At 37.5% G+C, this 16,204-nt stretch overlaps 1 protein-coding gene across 1 annotated transcript; it reads left to right on the top strand.

The window, feature by feature from the left end:
* Positions 1–500: 500 nt before the first annotated feature.
* LOC131155363 (aspartic proteinase 36-like) lies at positions 501–14,343 on the top strand. Its single transcript, XM_058108439.1, has 12 exons — positions 501–1,020; positions 1,102–1,222; positions 1,560–1,987; positions 2,096–2,252; positions 5,253–5,335; positions 5,437–5,533; positions 5,718–5,790; positions 5,968–6,171; positions 12,143–12,267; positions 12,423–12,524; positions 12,608–12,705; positions 13,783–14,343. Exons 1-12 carry the CDS (start codon positions 740–742, stop codon positions 13,952–13,954), a joined length of 1,941 nt encoding a protein of 646 aa, XP_057964422.1. The 5' UTR covers positions 501–739; the 3' UTR covers positions 13,955–14,343.
* Positions 14,344–16,204: the final 1,861 nt, after the last annotated feature.

Here is a 16,204-nt window from a genome sequence, read left to right as displayed (position 1 = left end):
TACAAAAAAAATATATATTTAAAGGTGTAACTCAATGATTAGTTGGAGTTGAATTAATGTTAATAAAAAAATAATTTTTAAAAATATCTTTTACAAGTTAAGAAAACATTTTTGATAAAAAAGAACTGGTACATATGTTGTCAATTAAAAGTATGCACTACTTTTAAAAGAGCAAAATGCAAATTCCCACTCGATACAAAGTAAGCTTTTTAAATAATTAATAAATTAATAAATAGTTGTACTACTACATGGTTTTTTTTTTTATTAAAATAATTACACTTCTATTCATAAGTATTGGTTTTTATAATTATAAAAAATAAAAAATATGTATATTAAAAATATCGTATACTAATAGTTTGTAATAAGTTTGAACAAGTATATATATTAAATTAATAAAAATCAGTAGTACTTAGTTCATCTGTAAAGGAACCTTGGGGCCCAAACGACGTCGCATTGAAGCAATCATCCCAACTAAACCCGAAAGTTAGAAACACCCAATTACATTATTTTTGTACCAAAAAAGAAATCTAGTGATATGGTTCACCTCATCCCAACAAACGCCGATTGCATCCCTCGGCGCCGACCTCTCTCTCTCTCTCTCTCTCTCTCTCTGAAAGTTTGAAGAGAGAGATAGAGGGAACTTCCGTCTTTCTCACTCCCCTCCTTCCCTTTCCCGCTTCTCTCCCATCGCCATTGCTCTCTAATCTCCGACCATTCATTCGATCCTGAAAGAAAGCAAATGGCTCGGATCCACGTCGCCTCCATCTTCATCGTCATGCTCTCCATCCAGCTCAATCCCTCCGCTTCCCTCGACACCTCCGGCGACACTGCGGCCACCTTCCTCCTCCCGCCTACCCAGCTTGCCAGCGGCCTCCGCCCCGCCATGGTCCTCCCTCTCTTTCTCTCTTCTCCCAATTATTCCAATACGATCCCCTCCCGTCGCCATCTTCAAAGATCGGAGCCCCAGGCTGCACGTCCCAATGCTCGCATGAGACTCTATGACGATCTCCTTCTTAACGGGTAGGCCTTTGTGTCTTCTGAATTGTGGTGTTTTGATGTTCTGATTGTTGTGACTCTCGAGGGTTGAATTTGATGTTACAGCTACTACACCACTCGGCTTTGGATCGGAACGCCACCGCAGAGATTCGCTCTTATCGTTGATACGGGTAGTACTGTCACCTATGTTCCCTGCTCGTCGTGTGAACAGTGCGGCAAGCACCAGGTGAGATTGTAATTTTTAATTATGGAGCATCACAACGATGACACTCATATTGAGTTAATCTTTGAGCCGTGTCTTACCCTAATTGCAAGATTTAAAGGAAAGTTCTTGTCTCTGCGATAGTTAGGTAACTCCACATCACCAACCCCCGTGTTCGGTGTTACTATGACCTACATTTATTATGTGAATGATTTAAAATGTTCTTGACGAATGTTGTTTCTACATTGTCTACATTTAAATGAAAACTGATAATTTAGTTTCTTGTTGACTTGTTCCACAATTTTCAAATGCTTACAATGTATACATACATGGGTTGAATGTTGATGCTTGTTCTCATCAGGATCCAAAGTTCCAGCCTGAATTGTCAAACACGTACCAACCTGTGAAATGCACTGTGGATTGCAGCTGTGACAGTGAGAGGGAGCAATGTGTTTATGAGAGACACTATGCTGAAATGAGTACTAGCAGTGGTGTACTTGGTGAGGATATTGTATCCTTTGGGGATCAAAGTGAACTTGTGCCGCAGCGTGCTGTTTTTGGTTGTGAAAATGTTGAGACTGGCGACCTCTATAGTCAACATGCTGATGGCATAATGGGTTTGGGACGTGGTGATCTCAGTATCGTGGATCAGCTTGTTGAAAGAGGTGTAATTAGTGATTCTTTTTCTTTATGTTATGGTGGGATGGATGTTGGTGGAGGTGCAATGGTTCTTGGTGGAATTACTGACCCAACAGGCATGGTCTTCACCCATTCAGACCCTGTCCGCAGGTATGTTTTGTAAATATTTTATTTTATAGAGATAAAACATCACTCATCTTCACAGCAAATAAATTCAATACATCTCACACATTTACTCTAGTCTCGGGATGGCAACAGTCCATATTATAATATTGAGCTGAAAGAGATTCATGTTGCTGGGAAGCGGTTGCCTTTGAATGCTAAAGTTTTTGATGGAAAACATGGAACTGTCTTGGACAGTGGAACTACCTATGCTTACTTGCCAGAAGCAGCATTTATATCATTTAAAACTGCCGTAAGATCCAGTTCCTTTGATATAGTTCCTTTGATATTTATCACGTCTTCTTCTTCTTCTTCCATCTCCTATTTGTACTAGTTGTAAATACTTCCAAGTTCATTTTTTATCATGTTAAAGGCAGGTCCATAAAACACATTAATTAGATCTCAACTTAATCTCTTTGTTTGCAAATTACATGAGTAAGCGTAAGATGAAAAAAAGCTGACATCACGCAACGTCAGTGAATTTAATTAATTGAGGGACTCATATGGTGTTATAATTTGATGGACATGTAGTTGTGTATATTTTTGTTACAAAGCGAAGTAGTATGGGCTGCATTTCATCACAATGGATTCGAAGGATGCTGTAATTCTATTCATTTTTTTTTGACACATCAAACATGTCAAAGCTCTAGTGCTTTGGCCAAAAGTAGGTTTAGTGTGTAGCTGATTTACCTTAAACTTCTGTAATTTTCTTTTCTAATTTGGCTGTAGGGCAAGTTAGATGTTATAACTTAAGCTCTTGTCATCTTGCGAGAACTGATTTTGGTCTGCAAAGATGAAATAACCCCCTTCTTGTGTTTTTTTTTATTAACTTTTTTTTTTCTCTCCTGTTGAGAAGCCAGGCCGGGTGTGAAGTAATTTCTCCTGTACTGGGAATAGGCATGGCCAACTATCTTTATCAGCCTAGGAGTGTGTTGGGTCTTGATAAGCAGCTAGTGAACCATAGGTTGATGGTTCAAACGCACGAAAAAGCTATAGTCCTCGTTGGATTGTCCAAGGGGACAGGGCACCCTGGTAATTGCCCAATTATAGGGGTGCAGGGGCAGTGTTATGGGCTTATGTCCCATGGGATTGGTCTAGAATAGACTGGGATAGCCACATTAAGCTAGCAACTGAAAAAAGAAAAAAAAAATGATGACCATGTGGAAAATTTTCTAAGAGAAATCTAGAAATGATACCCTAGATGCCTGTCGCTAAGGCTTCATTTTTGGCTTCTATATTTAGATTTTCGGACAAATATTATTGTGATTGTGTCTAAACAACTTCTCCTTTTTTAAAAGGTGTAAGAGAAAAAAGCACTGAGAGCATGAAGGGGGTGCAAGCATGAAACCCATGTCAAGCAAGCTAAGTTACAAAAAAAATAGAAAAAGATCTACAAAATCAATTGCAGTATGAACATTGACAAAATTCTGCCCCATTAAGCCAAATAAAATAAGGTCATCTATTGTTTGCAATTGTCAGATATGTTTCAATTCCTTAAAACACCACTTTATTTCTCTCTCACCAGATGATCTGAAAAATGGTCAGAGTGGGATGAGCTCCAGACTCTTCTTCCTAGCTTTACCTGTCTTTTTGTACCTCCAAAACCACGATTCTCCCATAACAGTGCCTGCTGCCACCCAGAAAATCTCCGTCATGGAAAAAGCAGCAAGTGGCAAAATGAAGAGTTAGCATGAATTGTATCACATCCCCGATCACCATTGGAAAGCAGCAAATAGGTCCTAAAGACTCATCGCTTGAAAGCTCCAAATTATGCATATTGTAGTTCATGTGTGGCAACATTGATGACCACAACATAAAAGCTTGAACTGAAGAAGCATGCCCATCTAGTAGATTCACCTACATCCAAGAAGGTTCCAATGTCCTTCGTAACAAGTCCTCCAACAACAAAATTGTTTGATTCCTAAATCTAATGGAAAATCAATTAAATATGCATTCAGTCCATATTCAAGGTTTGGTTAGAGAACATGTGGAGGGATAAGAAGTAGGTGAATGGAGCACATATTTAATAGATGGATAAGAAATCATATCATAGGGATTCTCAATAATAGGTTCAATCACGAGTTCTTTCATTTCAATAAGAACAGCAATACAAGCTTCAATAAATTATAGAACAACCAACTGTGGCTCATTCCTTGGGTTAGGAGTGGGCGATTGCCATCTAGAAGTTGAATCATTGACGAGCTTTTTAGTCCCTCTAGTTGGCAACTCATTTGAATTTTATTGCATGTGCCAGGTATCAATTACTAGTCTGGGGTCAAGGCAAGGTCCATGCCTAACCTAGAAGAAGCACAGCAACCTCCTGATTGCTGTACTTGATCTAGGTCAATAAAACTCCCTAACGCGAGACGTGATGTTCTTGTGATTGGAAAAGGGGAAATCTCTCAGGGTCCAAAGACATGTGATAAATCTTAGATGAAGTAATAGGAGTCATTTGATTTTGTCAGGGAATTTGACTTTTGAAGAGAGATCCTTCTGTTTCTCCCATTTTCTGAAATTTGGATCACTTCTTTAACTGCACCTTCAATCACAAAATCAATATGATTTGCCCCTGAAAGCTATTAACTTCCTCTGTCCTAGTGTGCCATCTTGATCTAAGATTATTTCCAGCACTGAGCATAGGGAGGGATAGTGAAATCCTGCACTCTTGCGCTTGAATGAAATAGTTTTTTTGCCTACTTCTTTCCAAGCTTTGTAATTTCCAGATATTTCCTTTAATCCTTGCATTTCTTTAACTTGTTTGTTATGTCTTCATCAATCTCCATAATTATTATTATGACCTTCTTCATAGTAGGGGTTCACAGTTGGTCCTTACTCCTTACCTAGGGCCATTGCTCTTGTTGGCATATTTTTTTATTTTTAGTTTTCCTCCTTTTAAGTGAAAATGGTTTGTAGTGCCTCTTTTTTGGTAAAGGTATATGGTGCAAATACATTGCAGAATACATGTGATGTTATATTATGTATTTATGTGTTGTTATCCTTCACTAAAACCTTTTTAGCAGAGTAACACGGTCCAAGAAAACAAAGAAAAAAATTATTCTGTTTGCAATATCCTCATCATTGTCTGTGTTTGGTCCGTGTCCATAGTAGAGCGGTCAGTTTCTCAAATCTCAAATGATCATTAGTGTACTGTATTAGCATTCTTAGTTGTAGTTTTCATGATTTCCAGTCGGATCTTTACTTAAACAGTCATTTCTTGAAGTCCTGAATCTCTCTTCGTGAATCCTGTGTACAGATTATGAAGGAACTTCATTCCTTTAAGCAGATCCGTGGTCCTGATCCAACTTACAACGATATTTGCTTTTCTGGTGCTGGAAGGTATTACCTATATGACTATGGAGCACAAAGTTTGACTGTGCATTTAGATTTACTTATTATTTTTCTGTTGACATCAATACTAATGTTACTGTTTGTTACAGTGATGTGTTGCAGCTGTCAAAAACTTTTCCAGCTGTTGACATGGTATTTAGAAATGGACAAAAGTTGTCACTGTCACCTGAAAACTACTTATTCCGGGTCTGTTTTGTTTTTTTGTTTTTCTTTTCTCAAGTTCCTTTTTTTTTTTTTGGAATCTGCCTTCTGTAATTTTCTTCAGTTGTTGAGTACTTTGATTTTCATCATTAGATTATTGTTTATTTTGTGTGCAGTTGTGCACTGACTGGTGTTTATCTGATTTGTTCCATGTTGTTCATTTATAAAGCATTCGAAGGTGCCTGGCGCATACTGCCTTGGGATTTTCCAAAATGGAAAGGATCCAACTACTCTTTTAGGAGGTATTATCATAGTTGTCATCATCATGTATTATTGTTTTAGTATTCAATGCTTACATTCTCCTTCTGTGAAATGTTCTCTCTCTCTCACACACACATTTTAAAATCCAAGATTCTTGTGTTCCATATTTTATGAGGTATTTTATGTTATTTTTTTAATGAGAATAATGTTTTTAACAGGAATTATTGTTCGCAATACTCTTGTCACATATGATCGCAAGCATGAAAAGATTGGTTTCTGGAAAACTAATTGTTCTGAACTGTGGGAAATACTACACATTCCTGATGCTTCTCCAGAATCTTCAGCTTTTAATAAGGATAATTCATCTGCTGAAATACCGAGTGCGGTGGCTCCAAATGGATCACCATATAATGATATTCCTGGTATGGTAAGCTGCAAACTACAAGTATTGGTACTAGTTATCTCAATTGATTCTGCATGAACATGTCTTTGTCAGGCACCATTTTATGATATATGCTTGAACAATAGGGTGACAGAAAAATGTCACCTATTATTTTGAAAACTGTGAATTGTTTTTAATTTTGATTTATTTCGAAGTTCCATCTATATTTATGAAAAATGTTGAAGAAATTTCAGAACCTCTCTGCTGAGACCCATTAAAATTTTTGTTCATATTTGATCTCATTACAGTTCTCATTTCCATTCAAGAAATTTTGGCAACATTTTGTGATTGTTTGTGTGTGTGTGCATGCGTGTTTATTTATCTTTTACTGTTTCCCCCCCTATTTAATCCTCAATTTTTTATGGGACAAAAGATGCTGATCTCCCTTGAGGTTTGGCAAAAAAACACGGACTTTCCCTAAGGTTTAAAAAATCCCACATAGCTCACTTGACAAAAAGCCCATGAAGCTCCCTCTGCATCTGATATCTAGGACACTTATATCCCCTCCAATAATTTATAGTTAAAAAAATAGCCAAATATAATTTTTTAAAAATTGACTATTTTGTTCCTTTTTGCCCTCGGTACATCCTTCTATTGCCTGCACGACTTTAGTGCTATTGCCGCAGCACTTCAAATCCATTGTTGTCTTTATCATCCTTTGTTGAACAAGTTGAAACAGCTAGTCCCTACTTTGAATTTTGTGTCGAATATTGAGTGTGAGTCTTGTCGGGAAGTATCATTGTGTTCCATTTGCTTCCTGAGTCAATAAACAAGGTGGTTATCCCTTTTATGTTAGTTCATCCCAATGTTTGGGGTCCTAGTCATGTCATGTCGACGTTGGTTTTGATATTTTACTACATTTGTCTATGGCTACTCTAGAATGATTTGGTTTTATTTAATGAAAGATCGCTATAAGTTGTTTATTATCTTTTTGTGCCTTTTGTTTTGAAATAAGGACTCAGTTTGATGTACCGGTCAGTCATAATGCCAAGTAGTGATAATGCTAAGGAGTACTTCCTAGCCAATTTATTGCCCATATGTTTAATTCTAGTATGATCTCTTAGTCAAGTTGTGCCCACATTTCATAACAAAATGGAATTGCAAAGAGGAAAAGCAGCCATATTCTTAAAGTTTCTTTTATCCTATTGTATTAAATGAATGTCCCCATGTTTTTTGGAGTTATGTGTTGCCCACACTGTGCTTTCTCGTCAATAAAATATTATCATTTGTCCTTAGTTGTAAAAAACCATATTTAGTTCTCTTTCCTCAAGCTCCTTTTTCCTCACTTCCTCCTTGAATATTTGTCCATCAATTAAGTCCAGGAATGGGTAAGTTGGATTCTCATGCTATCACATATATTTTTCCAAGTTACTCTTGTATTCAAAAGGGATACCGGTGTTACAGCCTACTGTACATTGATTTTTTTCTCTGCTAATGTTACAAGATACACTCGTGGAACTTTTCTCTCCTTATTGATAAGTTAGTGGTTGGCTTTGGCTCGGTGTATGCAGTGAAGGTCAATCTTGAATTCTTGATGGCTCTTGGGGTTTGTCTAAAGGCCCACCTTTGTTGCTAAAGGATATGCTTACGCGTACAATTTGGATTATTTTTAATTCATTTTAGAGGAGGTCTATATGGAGCAAACCCTTAGGTTTATTGCTCGGTGGAGTCATCAGCATTGGTGGTGCATCTAAAAAAATCCTTATGCGGTTTAAAGCAGTCTCTTTGGAGCATGGTTTGGTAGGTTTAGTGCAGTTTTGCTTGAATTTGACATTCAAAAATGTGCGGTATATCACTCTATATTCTATCGTGACATTGTTGCTTGTAGGATTTTGCTAGTTGTGTATGTAGATGACATTGTGATTACTGATAATAATGAGGTATTTGGAGTCTAAAGCTGAGTCATGTGGACAAAGTTTCAGGCTATAGATCTGGGTCCCATAAAAATATTTCTTCTATAAGAATTCAAATCTCGCATAGGACCATCTTGTCACTAAGGACGTATGTTCTGGATCTTCTAGATGATACTGTGTTGTTTGCATCCAAACATGCTAATACACCTATGGATTTGAACAACAAATTATTACCAAATTTGGGTGATTTGTTGGTTGATCCTCGTTAGTGGAGGCTTGTTGGGAATTTGAACTACCTCACAGTCACATGACCAAACATATCTTGCGCAAAGTGTTGTGAGCCAGTTCCTAGATACTCCCTCAACGAGCCACTCAGATGTATTTGTATCTTGCGGTATCTCAAAGGTGCACTAGAAAGAGGCCTCTTGTATCGGAATTTGGGTCACACTCGTATTTGGGTTTATATAGATGCACGTTAGACTAGGTCACCCTCTAACAAAAGATCAACAAGTAGGTAGTGTGTTTGTTGATAGGGGTGGCAAAACGGGTTCGCGGGCCGGGTCTAGGTGGGTCGTAAACAGGCCGGGTTGTAAACGGGTTGATGTTAAACAGGTCGCACACATGCCAATCCTAACCTACCCGTTTATTTAATGGGCGGGTCACGGGTCATCCATTTAAAAAATATAATTTATTTATTTTAATTTTTTTAAAAAATTTCATATAAAATGACATTAGAAAAAAAAAAAAAAACACTCCATTTGATTTATTAATATCTAAATAAAAACAACTGATTTGCTACAAGTTTATAGCTGGTTTGTGTGAAATGAATTCCGTCCCAGCTAACTCTCCTCTGTGGGTCAGAACACACTGGCAGCTCTCCTGCTGCCCCCACTGCATCCCTCCTATATTCAAATCTAAATTTACTCAAAACCCAACACAAGCTTTCTGCAGAGATTCTTCGTCTAACCCTGATATCACCACAAGTTCAAACAATTAGAAAAAACAAAAATACACCATTACTGTGCAAATCCAATCTATCCTAACTTATAATTATACATTGGACTCACCATGGGAAGCTGAATTCTGCAAGACCCACTGCAACGCACTGTAGTAATCAGCATACAATACGATTGCATTCCGGTTCTTTTGTTTCAACTCTAGGATGGTTTTTTTGCAAAAGAACATTATGGTATTTTGCCAAATCGTTCAACCATTTCAAGAAGCGGAGCTCGTCGTATGCTGCTAAATCATTTGTTTGGAACCTTGTGCAGTAGAATGGTAGATCCGCATCTCTGGATTGTGAGGGAGCTTGACCCGACCGTGAAGCAGCTGGAGCTGTGGAGTGGAGAGTGGAGACTGTGGTCTGTGGAGGAGACGAGGACTCGAGCTCTGCTCAAGGAGTGGATTGCAGTTCGCAGATTCACAGCAAGCAGCGCACCAGCATTAGGCAGCCAGAGGAGAGCCGCGGCCCGCAGGAGATTGGATTAGGGTTTTTAGGTTTTATGTTTTATCTGGGTAACAGCTGGGTAGGGTTAGAATTAGCCAGTTAGTGTGTGGGTGGTTTTTATATATATGAGCCAAATAAACTGGCCGCCCGCCGGGTGACCCGACCGAAACCTGGTTTGACCCATTTATAAATGGGCGGGTCATGGTTTGATCCATTTATAACTGGGTTGACTTTCATAAATCCGAACACGTTTTAAACAGGCAGATCGCGGGTGACTCGACAGGTCATGACCCATTTTGCCAGGCATATCTATTGATGGTAACCTAGTATCTTTGAAGGGTAAGAAACAAGTTGTTGTGGCCCAATCAAGTGCTGAGTTTGAATGTAGGGCCATGGCACACACCATATGTGAATTGGTTTGGCTGAAGAACATGCTGGAAGAACTTGGTTTGATGTGTGATAATCAAGTTTCTCTTTCCATTACCTCCAATTAGCATATATTGAAGTTGATTGTCATTTTGTCAAGGAGAAAATTGTGCAAAAGCTCATTAAAGCTTTAGGGGGTGCTTAGGTTAAATCAATTTGTAACAAGTTAGGACTTAGGAGCATATGATATCTATGCTCTATCGATTGGTTATTTTGCATTATTACCTATGTTGGTAACTAAGGTTATGTTTGGTTCACATAATAGCTATTCCTTAGAATAAGATGAAATACAATGAGAAATTTGGGAATAAAGGTAATAGCTATTCCTTGTACATTCCTTATTGTTTCATCCAATGTGTAATAAGAAAGGAACATACATTCGTGTAATAAGAAAGGAACATACATTCCCTAAATGAAATTTGGGAATGGTTATTCTTTGTCTATTCCTTGTTATGGATTCATAAAAGGTTTAACTTTTTTATTTGCTTTATGGTAACAATATAATTTTTTATATAACTAATTGTAACTAACATATTTTAACTAATCTATTCTTAGAAATAGGCATTCCACAAACCAAACGCAACCTAAGAGTTAGTAAGGATATTATGGTCATTATCATGTGCTTGGCATATATTAAAATGGAGGGATAGACTTATCACCGTGAGTAGCTCTTCCAATTTACATAACACTTCAACAATCTAAATACTGCGGCAGACTTTATTACTTAGCCACTAGGGCAGATGCGGAATGGAAAGAGGATATTATGATTGCTTTCTATCAGCCAGGGCTGCAATTGTCTCCAAAGTTGTGGCATGTTATCTTATTACAGTGGGCAATGAAGTTCAGCTTGCCACTCAGATTTTTGAGGACATGTAGCATCATGTTCCTAGAGCTCCACCTTGGTCTGAGATGCCTGTTGTGCATGACAAACCAATTGACTACTCTGGGTGTTTCACCTTGCGGTCCTTGCTCCTCTGCAAGGTCAATGTCCCACTTACACAGGTTCTCCAAGGCTTCAATTGGTCTTTGTTGCTTCAAGTGCCAGGTCTTCAGTCATTGTGCTGCTCAGTGTCTTGCTGGCAAAGAGGTGGTGACAGTGCAGTGTGGCATTCTTTCTCTCAATAATTATCACATTCTTTTTAGGGCCCCCATGGTTGTATTTGTATAACAGGGATATCTTCGACAAGCTTGGAAAAAAATCTTGTTCTCTCAGTGTCAAGAAGTGCAAATTTATGCCTTCCTATGATCTTCCTATGGCTAAATTGAAACCCACTGCTGGTGTTTTCCTCATCAAGCATGCTGGCTCTTATTTTGGTGATGGTATTATGGTTTTCTTGGCCCCTTTCCCTATTTGATGGGGTCAAGTTTTTTCCCAATGTGTTGAGAATAGAGGTAGGACAGATAGTCACAACTTCGTTAGATAGGTTCAAGCCTATGAAGGCTGTCCCAAGGACAAGAAAGCATCGAGTTCAAGGACAAGAAGGCAGAAGGCCCTGTCCCAAGGACAAGTGATTTGGTAATTAGTTATTTCATTTTATTTGGCAAACAAAGATATGTCGGAGAAACAAAGAATGAGTGCAACAAAGAGAAAAAAAAAGAGTACAAGATGTCCTCCTGTTAAAAGGGAATACTGCTAGAGAAGAAAGATCTAATAAAGCCAACCAGTCCCACTGCAAATCTATTCCAAATATACATGTCAAAAGAATCATCTTTCCTAACACCTTAGGGACGCAAGAAACACAACTCCGCAAGTTAACAGAAGTGGTCATGCCTATAAAACTCTACCACTAATTATTTTAATTTTTGAGATTAATTTAATTGTAGATTCCTAGAGGTCTAGTGTCAGCCAGTCAGGGTCTAGTTGAAATTTTTGTATTTTATATTTTCTATAAATTCCCATGATGTACTGGCATTTTGTAGGCTTGAATTTATTGAATTTGATTGAGTTGTTTTTTTCCCTGATTTCTTTTCATCATCTCCTTCCCTTTTCTTCAGGTCTGATCCCCATCAAAATTTTATGCATTTGATATGGCTATTTTCGCAATTTTTTTTGAAATATGTTGTAGCATTTTTGTTGAATGTATAATCTAGTTTATTGCTCAACCTTTTCATTTTAAGAATGTTAATTGAAGACTATGCATCGACAGCAGGTTTGCATCATTTTGCATCTTAGCTCTAACTGAGATTATCTCTGATAATGCTTACTCAATATTTTTTATGCACAGGAGGACTCCAAGTTGGACTGATAACATTTAATATGTCTTTGAGTATTAAATACTCAGACCTGAGGCCTCACATTACTGAACTTGCTGGGTTCATAGCTCGTGATTTAGATGTTAATATTGCTCAGGTAGAATATTTTAGTATTTAGTGTGAAAATTACTGTTGCTGCCGTTGTCTTTATATTATTATTTACTAATTAGTGTCTGCATGTAATTGAGTCCTTGCACGTTAGCGTTCATGATACTTTTGGGGGTATCAATAGTCTTGGATGATTGATTCCAGGTACGATTATTGGATTTCACAACCAAAGGGAACAACACACTCATAAAATGGGCCATATTTCCTGCTGGACCTTCTGATTACATTTCTAATGCAACCGCAACGGTAATGTTACATTTGTTGAATTATAAGGAAGTTTCACAAAGAATATATTAGTGGCTAACTTCATGATTATGTTTTATCTACAGAAAATTATTTCCCAGTTAGCTGAACATCATGTGCGGCTGCCTGATTCCTTTGGAAGTTATCAGATGGTTGAGTGGAAGGTTGAACCCCCATCAGAAAGGTATTTCATATTTAATATTAAGCTTTTCATTGTATACAGATGTTGGCTTTCAACAGTCAGCTATGTAAACAATACTTGGTGGATAAGATACAATATACAAATGATGAACAAAATTGATTTTAAGCAACATTTAATACCAACAAACAAAATTAATGTAAACAACATTCACGTTGCCATGGATAAGATAAAAATATATAAATGATATTTAATATTTTAGCCACGTGGCAGTTCTTAATAGCAGATAACTGGATAAAATGTAGTTATAGAAGCATATGTGTTTGGTTATTGAAGTCACCATCAAACTACATAGAGAGAAGAAATAAAAATTTAGCACGTTCTGTTTGCTCTGCAAGGACTAACTGTAGCATTAAAAATATCTATATTTTGCCTCTAGTTGACTTGCATGCTGCTGTCTTGTATTTCCTTTCTATATGAAATCTCATGATTTTTTAAGTTCCTACTCTTCATTTACTTTTTCAAAAGAAAATAATTATCATTCAAAAAATGGAATGTTTTCTTTTTTGGTATTAGAGAAGTTGAATGAATTTGTCAAAAATACAAAAAAGCAAATCAACTTTTTCTCTCATTGTCCATGATGCCACTTTTTCCCCTTCCCCTCTTTTCTTTTTACTTGATCCCAGGACTGGCAATGATTCTAAGTCCACCTCTCTTTACTTTCCAATTAATGTAGAATGCAAAACTTAATTCCTATAATTGAAATTGGCAATAAGAACGTATTATATTGAGATTAATTAATTTTTATCTTACCAATCTTTCAAAGTTGCAAGCATTTCACTACAATGAAAATTTGTCATACCCCTCTACCCTGTTGCCTGCAACTACATAGAGAGAAGAAATAACAATTTAGCACGTTCTGTTTGCTCTGCAAGCACTAACTGTAGCATTAAAAATATCTATATTTTGCTTCTAGTTGACTTGCATGCTGCTGCTCTGAATGAGATTTTTATTTCTTATTACCCTGTTGCCTGCATTGCTGGTCTTTCCTCAATTCTCATTCAAGTTGGGGCATCTAACTTTTCCCTTGAATTTATGATGGATTCTTACAAAATTGTGCAGAACATGGTGGCAGCAACATTATGTGGGAGTTATCGTGGGAATAATTGTTACATTAGTTCTTGGATTATCAGCTTCCGGATTATGGGTTATTTGGAGACGGAACCAGCAAATGCTCATTCCATACAAGTCCGTTGATGCTGCCGTTCCGGAGCAAGAACTACAGCCACTGTAAACTGCCAACCATTCCCTGCCCCATGGTTTACATCCAGACGTTTCTTGTAATGCACACTGTTGACCCAACGAATGATTGAATTCTGCAGCTGAAGCGCCCCGTCTGAAGACTTTTGATACCGGAAAGGGTTTGCGCTCTTGGCCACGACAACCCTCTTGATCCATCTGCCCAACACAACGCCATTCTTCTACTTTCTCTTCATTTTCTTTCAATAGAATGATCTTCAATTTTTATTTTTATTTTTTCTGGGGGAGGAAAGTAAAAAAGAACCACCACATTTTGGGCCTGTCACATTTTATACGTTTTGTGAAATTGTGAATATTGTAAGATACAGTTCAGCAAAAAGCTTGCTCCGAATGCCAATCTGACTCCTTACAGTATTGTGCAAATCAATGCATAGTGGAAACAAACGATCTCATAATGCAGCACTCAATAGTGAAATATGCCGAAAGCACAATCACGCAGATTATATGAAAGTAATAAAATAATGACACAAAAAATTAAGTGGTTTGATAATGTCTACATTCACGAGAGCAAATGACAATGTTTCTCACTATCTTTTATCCAAAGATATTTTGTTGCATCATACAATATGTATATATAAGTTTCTCGGATGCTTTTCCTCCAAAACCCAACTTATCTAATGTCCCAATTCAAAATTTGAAAACAAATGCAGAATACCCGAGTCAAACTGTCAACGGTTTGCAGACATATCGTCGATGATTTAATATCGAGAGTAAAAGGCTCAGAATCATTGATTGTTTTATTGCACTGGACCAAATTAGGGAAACTGTCGACAGTTTCCTCCTACAAGTCAGCATTTCTATTTTTTTTTAATATTTTTTCTTTGTACATGTCTTCCATTCAATATATGAGCCACATATTACAATAATATCCACCTTGGCGAATATACACCTTTTAGGAAAAAATTAAAAATATAACCCGTCACTCCACCTTGAAACGTTAGCTTAGGATCGCCTCCTGTCTAGCAATTGAAGACATTAATCAAGTCCAAGCAAAGCTTGAATTTGTCTGTGGCAACTTCGGCTTTTGCCATGAACCCCGACTCAGTTGTAAATAGTGCAACCTGAGACTGTACTTTGGACTTTCAACAAATAGGCCTTCCCACAATAGTAAACACATACACTGTTGTAAACCTTCTGTCATCAAGGCCTCCTGCATAGTATGCATCCAAAAATCTCACAACTGATGGATCAATATGTTGCCTACTGAAATACTCCATTGCACCAGTATAGGGAAGCTTTGACATGTCCCGAACATCACCGTTCGTCCTTGGGTACTGAGCGGTAGATAATTTACATTGATTCGCCAATGGTATATCGGTGACCGATTTTGCATTAACCATGCTAAACATTTCTAACAGTTTCTCCACAAAATCACCCTGAAACAACTACAATCTCCCTGCAGGTCAATGCACAAAACCACCCTGAGATAACCCCAATCTCCCTGCAACTCCGTCCTTGCGAATCTTCAACCCAAGAATCTTCTTGACCATACACAAAACCTTTATGTCAAATTCTTTTATCAATAGAATTTCCAACTAATTAGCCTCAATTAAAGCATTCCCAGCAATTAACATGTCATTCATATAAAACAACAGAAAAATTACTCACTTGCATCTTATCGCCCTCTTCCCTTCTAATAGCTCCACCAACTCCCACATCAGATTCTTATGCAATAACTCCATCTTCTTCATCATAACATTTATCCATCTATTTTTGTGCACCACATCTTGAAAAATAGTAAGAACCTTATTGGTTGTAATGAATGCATAAGACACCAAATCATAAAATTCATAACTAAGTGGTGGCTTGATAGTGCATCTAAGACCACCGTGATATTGCTAGTCTTTCGAGTTAAAACTCACTACATTATGAACAATGTAATCTTTGCCTTGAGTTTGTAACTCCACTTACATCACATGTTTATTGCTGCTGCAATTTTTTTGACACATTTTTCTCTTCATATACCTAAGTACGCTGCACCATGACTTTCTCACCAAAAACCATGTTTCCACTTATCATTACCTTGTTTGTCATTGGACTACGCAGCTTGAACCCACATTTCTTATACCCTGGAAAGATGTACCATTTAGACATTTCACCAAGGTTAGATCTCGTCTCACTAGAAATGTGCATGACTAGACATCCAAACACTCTCAAACCAGAGTAGTTTATCACATTACCTGTCCAAACCTCCCCGTAGCTTTCCCATCTAGTGATACCCTTG

Source organism: Malania oleifera, chromosome 1 (assembly GCF_029873635.1).
Source record: "Malania oleifera isolate guangnan ecotype guangnan chromosome 1, ASM2987363v1, whole genome shotgun sequence".
In the NCBI taxonomy this organism is placed as follows: Eukaryota; Viridiplantae; Streptophyta; class Magnoliopsida; order Santalales; family Ximeniaceae; genus Malania; species Malania oleifera.
This window is presented reverse-complemented; position numbering and strand designations above follow the sequence as displayed.

Bases quoted from the DNA above. Each gene is read 5' to 3' on its own strand.
- LOC131155363 (XM_058108439.1), top strand. From the start codon at position 740: ATGGCTCGGATCCACGTCGCCTCCATCTTCATCGTCATGCTCTCCATC. The intron at 2,253-5,252 runs GTAAGATCCAGT...TCCTGTGTACAG, and splicing joins TTATATCATTTAAAACTGCC to ATTATGAAGGAACTTCATTC. The intron at 6,172-12,142 runs GTATGGTAAGCT...TTTTATGCACAG, and splicing joins ACCATATAATGATATTCCTG to GAGGACTCCAAGTTGGACTG.